The sequence below is a fragment of the Lathyrus oleraceus genome, chromosome 2, assembly GCF_024323335.1.
Source record: "Lathyrus oleraceus cultivar Zhongwan6 chromosome 2, CAAS_Psat_ZW6_1.0, whole genome shotgun sequence".
Classification (NCBI taxonomy): domain Eukaryota; kingdom Viridiplantae; phylum Streptophyta; class Magnoliopsida; order Fabales; family Fabaceae; genus Lathyrus; species Lathyrus oleraceus.
Window position 1 is genome coordinate 260,753,696 of NC_066580.1, and position 10,866 is coordinate 260,764,561.

Genomic DNA, 10,866 nt, shown 5'->3' on the forward strand with positions numbered 1-10,866 from the left:
TGTTAAATTGTTTAAATATATTGTTGAGCCATTTGGTTGACCTTGTGATGTTTAAATTTCTGTTTAGCCTTGAACATATTTGATTTGAACTTCCATTTGATCAATACTATTGGATTTAGGGAGTTGATGAAATATACATTTCATCCCTCAAAATGAATGGATAGTATTTATCAGATGAAATTCTACCTGTGATCAATTTGGGTTTCCATTTCCCCTCCTCTTTTCATATTCATCCCTCTTCTTCCCCAATCCATCATTGACCAATGAATTCTCTACAAGTCAAATGCTAGTTGATTCATCAATGACCTTGTGTCAAATGAATCAACATGAGCCTGAGTAAGATACGTCCCTCCCACTTTATTTTTGTGTGTGGTATGTTTTAGGAGGTTGGTTCTCTGTACCATGACTCTAACATGCATTAACGCCAATATTTTTATTACCCGGCCTCAGATAGTTGTGACTTCTACATAAGTCCAATTACGATTTCTTAACATAGAGCTAAATTTGTCCCAAAAGGCATTACATTCTTGTAAGTGAGATTGTAAGTCTCCCATTCATCATGACATTGTGTGAAGACTTGACATTTTTTAAAGGTTTTATTGATATTTTCCATTTCCTTTTTGGAATAAATAAAGTTCGGTGGTGACTCTGATCGAATCATTTTTTCCGCGACTTCGCAAACGATTGTATTTTTTGAGATGCGACACACCCCTATTAGTGGGTATGCCTTATTCCTACCCCTAATTACAATTGTTGTTGTTGTATATCACAAACATTGTCTTGTAATGGCCCATTTTGGTAACACAACTCCTCAATAGCAGTTATCATCTCTACTATGGAAGCCCGATTGTTATTTTTGTTGTTATTGGTAAGGTAATAAACCTTAATATTGTGAGATGAAAAATATTATTTATAGGAATGATTTGTATGGTCGGGGTTAGGTTTAGCGAGTCCTATGGTGGACGTTGTAAGACCCCAATTTTGATCCTAAGATCCCTCATGCCATCTCATCATTTGCATTAGCTTGGGGATCACCCCCTGGTATCCTTCTCACCCCTCACTCATTGGGTTTGCATTAGAAGATATCACCAAGGACATTTGATTGTATCATCCTTTTTTTTTATTTGTTTACTAACCAAAATTCCAAAAATATGTCTAGTGTAGTTTCATGTCTTTTGTAGGTAGTGTGTGCATCCACCTGTGCCTCATCAAGCCCATATTTAGGGTTTGAGACCCTCAATGCAAGATATCAATCAAAGAAAGGTTCATTATGGTTCTAATCATTATATAAAGATCCCCATGTTCTTTATTTTTCATTTTGATCAAGAATTCATTAAGAGTTTGAAGCTTGTTAGCCTTGGAAGCCCTAATTCATCTGGGTATCTTGTGTGCCTTCCTCAACAAGTTTCTATAACAATTGGTAAAATATATCAAGGGATACTCAATTTTACTTCATCTTATGCATATATGATCCTCCATTATCCCCAAAGATCAAAAGAAATTCATTTTTGCAAGTTGGTTCAAAGACATTGACTAGAGAAAGTCAAATGGTCAAATATACGGTTCCCTAGACCCTATCTCCTACGATGTTTGTCATTAGAAAATGATTCCAAGAGAAAAGTTACTATTTATGATATTGAAAACAATTTTCATGTTGGCATAAAGATCTATTTTTTCTTGTAAATTCATTTTTTATGGTGAAAGATTAAAGGTCATTTTGTTTGTGCCCTAGTTAGAAGGTCAACTTCCAAGAACCATAACTTACTCAATTTTTATGATATGAAGGCCATCTAAGTTTTATGAGTAATTTCAAGATGTCTTATCCAAATTTTATTATTTGATAAATGTCAAGTTCTACTTGCAAGGGCATGTACCAAGAGGAAACATTATAGGTCATTTTGGGTCATCATCATTGAACAAGCAATTTTCCTCAACTTCTAAAATCCATAACTCCCTCATGCAAGATTCAAATGGTGTCAAATTTGTGACCAAATTTAATATGAATGAAATATCTACAACTTTGAAGAAGGATCCATTTTCATTTGAAGCTCAAGCAAAAGTTATTCAAGGTGGAAAAAATGATCATTTGACTTTTTAACTCAGGAAATTTTCCATTATGTTCGATTCTTCCAACTTCCACTTCAAACTTCATCATGATCCAAGCGCCAAATGAAAAAAGTTTCAACATAAAAGTTGCTCCCCTTCATGTTAAACTTCCAAATAATCCAAGATCATGGCATTTGGAGCATTTTTGAGTGACTTACACATGGGTGTAATGCATGTCCCTAATTGGGAAGTTTTATAACCAATTTTCATATCAACATTGCATGGTTCCATGTTATTGTTTCAACATCATTTGGATTTGAATTTTGACCTATTTGCATCATTTCATAGGCCTTGTGCAAGCCCATGCAACTATGCACCATGGCATTGCTATTTTTGGCAGAATTTGGAATGTATGTGGAAAGCAAGTGAATTGGCTATAAATACATTTCCCTTGAGCTCAAGAATAGGGACCCCTTTGCTCAAGCTTTGACCTGCATCTTCCCTAACCTCCATTGAAAGGATAAACTTGAAGATTTCTCTTGAAATCGAGCTTCAATTCCACTTTTGTTTTGGGATTGAAACTCCAAGAATCCAAGCCCTTTGATCATTCATTTCACTTCCTGCAAGTTGTTAGAAGCAAGCTAAGCCAAATTGAAAGAGAGTTCAAGCTCAATTGAAGCAAACCAAAGGTGAATTTTATGGATTTTCTCTTCCTCGATTCTACCTCAATTCTTCACCATTTGGCTTGATCTTTGGTTGTCTGAAGACCTGTCAATATAGGCAACAAGATTGAGTTGCTTTGAGGTCAAATCGAAGCAACTCAATTCATACTCCTCAATTTTAAATTCCACATATCTTTCTATATAGTGAGAATTGGAAAATTCTGAGGGCAGATTCGAACTCCTGACGTTTTTCTCTTCAAATTAGTGTATGCATCTTCCTTTTTCATTAACTTTGATGGTGGACCAGTTCGGTGAGGTCCACTGGAGAAGATGACCGGAGCCCTAGCTCCGGTGGTTTGTTGACACTCTCCCATCTATCTAATCATGATTCCATGTTTTAATTAGGACCTTTGGTTTCTTTGACTCACTTTGCCACACAGTTGACTCAAGTGTTTGGTGCATCTTAGTGTGTGGCCATCAGATCTGCCACCTCAATTAATGAGGGAGATTTGATGGCCCTTGTTTTTTCTATTTATTTTATTATTTTTGATTTTATTTTTAATTAGCCATATTTTATTTAATTCATATTAAATTCATTAAAATATGGGACTTTCACCAAAAATCTTTAAATATTTTCTTTTTCCATATTTTGAATTAAAATCATTTTTTGGATTCATTTTGATATTTTTTGTGAATTAAATGATTTTTGACTTGTTTTTGAATATTTTAAAATACTTCTGACTTTCCAAAAATTCTGAATTTTTTTGTTTTAGGTCCTTTGACCTTGTTTGACCCAGGATAAATCCCTTGGCCATTTATTTGGTGATTTGAAGGGACTTGAGGTTTTTACTTTTGAAAAATGCATTTTAATTCATTTTTAATTGTTAAATTGTTTAAATATATTGTTGAGCCATTTGGTTGACCTTGTGATGTTTAAATTTCTGTTTAGCCTTGATCATATTTGATTTGAACTTCCATTTGATCAATACTATTGGATTTAGGGATTTGATGAAATATACGTTTCATCCCTCAAAATGAATGGATAGTATTTATCAGATGAAATTCCTCCTGTGATCAATTTGGGTTTCCATTTCCCCTCTTTTTCATCTTCATCCCTCTTCTTCCCCAATCCATCATTGACCAATGAATTCTCTACAAATCAAATGCTAGTTGATTCATCAATGACCTTGTGTCAAATGAATCAACATGAGCCTGAGTAAGATACGTCCCTCCCACTTTATTTTTGTGTGTGGTATGTTTTAGGAGGTTGGTTCTTTGTACCATGACTCTAACATGCATTAACGCCAATATTTTTATTGCTCGGCCTCAGATAGTTGTGACTTCTACATAAGTCCAATTACGATTTCTTAACATAGAGCTAAATTTGTCCCAAAAGGCATTACATTCTTGTAAGTGAGATTGTAAGTCTCCCATTCATCATGACATTGTGTGAAGACTTGACATTTTTTTCATTTGTGAGAGCTAGTGGCATAATTGTTGATTTATCCAAGTTGGAGCCCTTCTCACAGATAATGTCTTAGTTTAGGTCTCATACTTGTGAATGAATGGTTGAGTGTTTTCCAAAGAATGACTTAAACAATTAAAATTATTTAACTAACACTTCACTAACCTCTTATTAATATTTCTTTACTTTCAAGTCATTTACTTGATGCAATTTAAATTTCAGTATCTTTATCATTCATTTCCATTTACATTTCATGCAAGATGTTTATGTTTCAGTCATTTTTATTTTGCTCACTTGAGCTATATCTTGTGATTGTATATATTGTGTGTTTGTGATTTTCTTCTGTTTGTGGTCTTAGGACCTTAATAACAAAAAAACCCTAAAAAATATGTTGGTGGACTGTTGGACCTCTTCCCTTGACTTGATATGAACTCTTGGACTTAGATGTAGGCAACATTCCCATGCTTTGAAGGACTTGGCCAATACCATTATTGTGAGACTAAGTTATCCTTGTCTGTTCCTTTCATCTGATGCAAACCTTGAAGTGCTCTTGGTTCATCTTTCACTTTGTCTCTGTGCTTGATTGTTATACTGTTATTATTGTTGATGTCTGATGATTGTTTTGTATGAGATTGTCAAGGAATACTTTCATCTGATACATTTGAAGACATTGAAGACTACTAGCTATTGGAGTGCTTGCTTGGATATTATGTCTATCTTTATTCGATGTCTTGGTCTTCATATGATTTTCTTGGATGTTTGCTTATGATTATTGCTTACTCAAAAGTCCAAAGGAAATGGGTTTCTACGTGACATTCTTGTCTTATGGATTGCGTCTCATTGGTCAGATCTTTTCAACTTTTAACTTTTAATTTTTTCCTAGGGTAGTCCCTTCATCTCCTCCCACTTCTTTAATTTCAAAATCTCTCCCTCTTTTCAAAACCTTCTTTGCTTGTGTTTTCAACTTAGACATGTTTAAATGAGTAGAAACTTTGGTCTTATGCCATTGATTTTCAAAATATTTTCTTAATCAACTTTGTGAATAAACTTGATCATATTGACTTAACTCTCAAAAAAGACAAAAATAATTAACAACTTCATTTAAATCTTTTGGCCATTTTGTGCCCTTTTCCTTTTAAACCTTTGTTAAAATCAATCCACCAACTTCTTTAAAAAATTTACAACGAACTACGGGGTTTTGATCCCTCATTTTTTATGTTGGTACGTAGGCATAAGATCGAAGGTCTTGTCAAACACAAAAAGATAATAAATGAATTCTTTTCTTATCCCCCCATTTTTCTTTATCAAACATCTTTCTAACAAAAACACTTGCACACAAAAAGGGCTCCCTAGGAGTACCTAGGATACTTTGGATGCTAATACCTTCCCTCTGTGTAACCAACCCCCTTACCTGTAACTCTGATATTTTATTAGTTTTAATTTGAAAACTTCTTATCTTTGTGTTTTGTTCGTACTTTTTCCTTTTCCTTTGGAAATAAATAAAGCGCGGTGGCGACTCTGATTTTTCAATTGACGTCGGATTTACTCATAGCTCGATGGTCACGAATGCATCACTATAGACATTAAATGTATATGTAAAGTACACCAAATGCTAACTCCACAAGCGAGGGTCAGTCAGAGTCTCAATCCAAAAAGTTGTATGAATTGTGTATATCTTTTCCATTTTTGCTCCTCCCTTTATATAGTTACTATGACCCATTTAGTACTTAAGGCCCAATAAAGACCATTTAAGGCGATTGTCCTCTGAAAAGGGTGATCTCTTAATGATGATTGAAATCGAGTTTTAATATGAGATCCTTGGTCATAATGTTTGTCAGCCAGTCAACAATGCGATGTCATAATACCTCATACCCTTAAATTGATATGATTTCCCTCCGACGAGCTCGCTAGGATTTTGGATGGGTTGTTGTTGGGCTATTCGGGGGACAACACGAGTGAGCATTTTTACACTTTGAGGCTTTTTTTTAAGAGCAACACACATTTGTGAGAGACACACCACATACTCACCTAAAACTTTAAGGTGATAGGTGTGTGAGTCCTCACACTTATAAATGCTCAAGTCTCTACATTCCTAACCAATGTGAGACTTCCTCACACTACTCACACTTGTAATCCTCAAGTAAGTCAGTCCCTTCACTCGAACCAAAAGCTCATGATACCACTATTGAAGGCTATTGGGGGGAGCAACACGAGAGAACATTTTTACACTTTGAGGTTTTTTCTTTAAGAGTAACACACCTTTGTGAGAGACACACCACATACTTACCTAAAATTTTAAAGTGATAGGTGTCTGAGTTGTCACACTTATAAATACTCAAATATCCACATTCCTAACCAATGTGAAAATTTCCCATACTACTCACACTTATAGTTCTTTTTTAACCGTTGTAACCCGGACCACTCAACCCATTTCGATGACTCGGCCCCTAAAAGGAAACCATACATGTATACCACCCTTTAAACATGAGATCTAAAAGGGAAAAATGTTTAATTGAAAAACTGGACATGTACATTACAATATTGTTATCACATTTATAAATGAAATGAAGTTGTAAATCACGAATATGCAAGAATAAACAATATATCTTGAGTTAACATTTGCAATATTGAAGTTATACTTTTGGAGGAGGAAATTAGTTTTTCAAATCATATTGAAACTGATAATCTAACTCAAATTGAAAGGCAAACACACAGCCTTTTTTAACTTTATTAACCATTCATGCAAGCAAAACTGAATAGATATTTATACAAAAAAACCAATAGAATAAAACAAATCATATGGAAATGAATTTAAATATGTTTCCAAGGTCTTTCTGCTAAGTTTACACATTCTCTGTGCCTATAACAATCAACAAGATGATCCATTGTCAATCCTGCAGCTTGCATAAAAGAGTAAACAATCACCGGACCCATAAATCTGAAACCACGCTTTATTAAGTCCTTGCTTATGGCTTCTGCTTTCGGCGTCCTTAATGGAACATCTCTTGAGTATCTTAGTCTGTTAATCACTGGTTTGTGATTCACATAACTCCATATATAGCTACTGAATGATCCATATTCCCTCATAATCTGTAAACAAAATCTTAATCCAGATTAAGAATAATGCATTTTTATAAATAATGAAAACAATGTTTTATTTTTATGTGATGTACTTGCCTTTGTTATGCATCTGGCATTGTCTATTATGCACTGAACTCTTGAATCAGCTAATAAAAGTTCTTTATTTGAAGCTATCTCCATGATTTCTTTCTCCTCCATTTTGGCAACAATGTTAGGATCAAATCCAGCAAAAACTTGTCTGTGCCAAGAACATTAATAAAACATGTTAGTGAATTTTCAAACCAAACAACATGCAAATATATAGATGGTTTTCTGTGTTGTATAAAATGAATTTTACCTTAGAACTTCCTTTCTTTTTAGAATTTCTGTCCAGTTGTAATCTATCAGCAATCCTGACATTGCAAGCAGCTCGAACAGTTTTCTGTATCATGCACAGAAAATATAACACTAATTCGTTGATAGTGATAATAATTTGAAAACATATTTTAAAGGAAAAGAAAAAAAGTTGTGATATATTGAGAAGTGCTTACTTGTCATCATATGCTGGAACTCCCCAACACTCATCATGAAATTCAATGTATGCCTTATCTGCACAATACCTCTCTTTCAATATCTTAATTACTACGGTAATGGAATAGAAAATGAAATAAAAAAACTCATTATGTTTATATTTATACCACAGTTCTTTGTGATCCAATTGCATCTTTTCAATTCACCAAACTTGGTTGCATGTAGATTTTGTTGTTGCTGTGAAGTATTAACAACGTCACGTTCTTTTCTCTGATGTGGTGAAATCAAATGCTGCGGTAATGAGACGTTTTCATATGCTAAATTCAACGAATCAACCAAACAAGAGTCATTTGAATTTTGTGACGGTGACGATGATAATGAAGACGAGGATGAAGATGAAGAACTTTTCTCTAACCCAATAGGGTAGACTCTTTTGATGTGTTTTTGGAAAAATATTTGATTCAATTTTTTTGAATCGTGGTCACTTCTTACATTTGTTTTAGACATGCTTTTAGGAAGATGAGGAAAATTCCAATGTTATACTAAATGTGATGAATGGTTTTATATGGTTGAGTATTTCATAAAAGTAGGATATTCTTGAGAAGGTTAGTGAAAAGTGAGTTTCAAGAAATCATACTATGACTATAATAATAGGGAACATGTGCTTGATAAGGAATTAAGGATACTTCAATGTTTAGCAACATGTATTAAAAATCAATGTTCACAAATAAAACAAACGCAAACTAAGACAAGGATTGTCTTGATTGTGTAGTCAATTGTCCATTTAACCAAACTTTTGTCGTCTGATGATTGATCATTATCTACACTTTCAAAGGTTTCAATCAAGGTTTTAAATGCTCGCGTAAAAGATTTTGCGATTTCGGTCAGCACATGTTTGTGATACTCGTTGTGGTGTAAATTTTTATCATAAAATCATTAAAAATAATATCAATATTGGTACCTTTCAATACCTTTTTTGTTGTACCCGTTTTTGCCAAAAACCTTTTTTAAAATCTTGGTTCCATTTATGTAAACAACACACACTAAATGGTGAAAAGGTGAAGGGTAGTTGTAGTGTTTTTCTCAATGCAAGCTGTAACGAGTCCATTCTATTATTCTTAATTCTTACGCATATTATTCTTTTAAAAATTCTGATTCACACCTTTAGCCTACAAAGACAAAGACACACTATCTTTCTTTAGTTAATCGATCATATGTCACTTTCAAAACGATACTTATCTTTAAACACCTTTGGGGTGCATGAAATAAACATTAACTCACGCGTATTTAATTATTCGTTCAAGGGAAAAACGATCATTTCACTATGTATAGAAATTTTCTTTGACAACTTGGATTATGGGATGGGATTCCCTTTCATGAAGTTTCTACTAGAGAAAGTCCATTTATACTCTTTACCACTCAATTTTTTGTGAGAAACAAATTAAGCGGACGAGATATAGAAATTTTTGTCTAAATAATTCACTTTTCAAATATATTATCATAATAACACCCACTTTTCTATATATTTTTCAAAATAACCCATTTTCAAACATAAAAAGTTTTAAATGCAGAGTTGACGTCAGTCAAATGAGCGACTCTATTTAAAATTATAATGGTGGTCTCAACTGAATTGACGATTGTATATGGTTTTGTCAATTGACGTCTGCATGCAAGCTTTAAATGGTGGCGCCAATTCATTTGGCGCTAGTGTGTATTGTGTTTTTTTAAAAGTATAAATAGAGGTGTCCTCTACCATTTACTCCACATTTTTTTTAATATTCTTGTTTTCTTTATTCACTAGCTCTAGCAGGATTGTTAAAAGAGATGAGCATGTATGTTTGCCAACGAATACTCAGATGAAAATGCATTTTTGGAACATCCAAAATTTTGAGTATCTTGAAACGAGTTTGACAAGTTGGTTAGACGGAGAGATTAATGATGTGGAAAGAATTAGAAGTATCGTGAGGCTTGTTTTGTAAATCACAATTGCAGATGACAATACTGTTATGCAACATATATGTGTGCGAGTTAAAGATGACAATGATGTTAGGAATATGATGTCTGCATCAAATGATATTGTTTTGATTGTTGTAATATCTTAGACATGTTGTGGTGTTAAGTCTTAAGTTTTTATTTGTTGTTGTTTTCAAGGTGTTTATTGTTGAATTGTAATTTCTTGTGTCGAAGTAGGTAGTGTTCGACAGAAACAAGGATGTGTCAAAACATGTGGTGTACGTCGACTTGTATTAGATGTCGAAGTGTTGAAGCAGGTTGCTTGACACAATATTTTGACTTAGACCAAAATAGATATTTTGGGCCTTTGTAATTTTTTGTCTTTAGCTTAGGGAGCAAGTTAGCTCAATTATAAATAGAGGGAGTAACCCCTATTTTAAGAACAATCTTGTAATCACTTGCAGTTGCAAAAATAACGAGATTTTCTACAGGCTGTGGACAAAGACAGACTATGCAGAAATCATCTTTTTCCCCAATTTCCGTCAAACCCTAATCTTCTTTCTTATTCAATTTTATTTTCTTATTTTCATCATAGTTTTTGGTTTAATTACAATATTTGATGATGAGAACAAGAAAAGAAAATTGAATATAAAATTAATATCTCACAAATAACCATAAGTTTTCCAAAATAAAATTATTCTCCACCAATAGTACTACTAGACCAATGTGTACGTTTACCTAATTCTAAGATTAAATGTTGTTTCTTATTTTCTTTTGCACCATTTCCAACTTATGTATTTTATGGAAATAACATGTCTTGTTGAATTTTATATTATTATAAAGTATTATGTCGAGTTGATGAATTTTATTAAATATTATATGATGTATTTCATTGAATTTGAGTGTTATAAATGAGTATGATTATATTGAGTTGTGTTACATTTTTTTTAAACCGACAAAAAGGATCATAAAAAATATATTTTTTATTTGAAACACAACCCGCGAATCCAATCCGACCCATTAATGAACGGGTCGGTTCGGGTCAATTTTGATAATGAAATTGCGGCTTGAACGACAGACCCAATCCATTGAATTTTGAACATGTTGGGTAACGAGTTAGGCCAAACCCGGTCCAACCCAACCCACGTA

General features: G+C 33.4%; 1 protein-coding gene across 1 annotated transcript; it reads right to left on the reverse strand.

Moving 5' to 3' along the window:
• Nucleotides 1-6,860: 6,860 nt before the first annotated feature.
• On the reverse strand, nucleotides 6,861-8,385 carry LOC127119084 (uncharacterized). The gene is made up of 5 exons (XM_051049294.1): nucleotides 7,932-8,385; nucleotides 7,785-7,842; nucleotides 7,592-7,675; nucleotides 7,351-7,492; nucleotides 6,861-7,263 (listed from the first exon to the last, which is right to left on the reverse strand). The coding sequence occupies exons 1-5, from the start codon at nucleotides 8,269-8,271 to the stop codon at nucleotides 6,985-6,987; spliced, it is 903 nt and encodes a 300-aa protein (XP_050905251.1). The 5' UTR covers nucleotides 8,272-8,385; the 3' UTR covers nucleotides 6,861-6,984.
• Nucleotides 8,386-10,866: the final 2,481 nt, after the last annotated feature.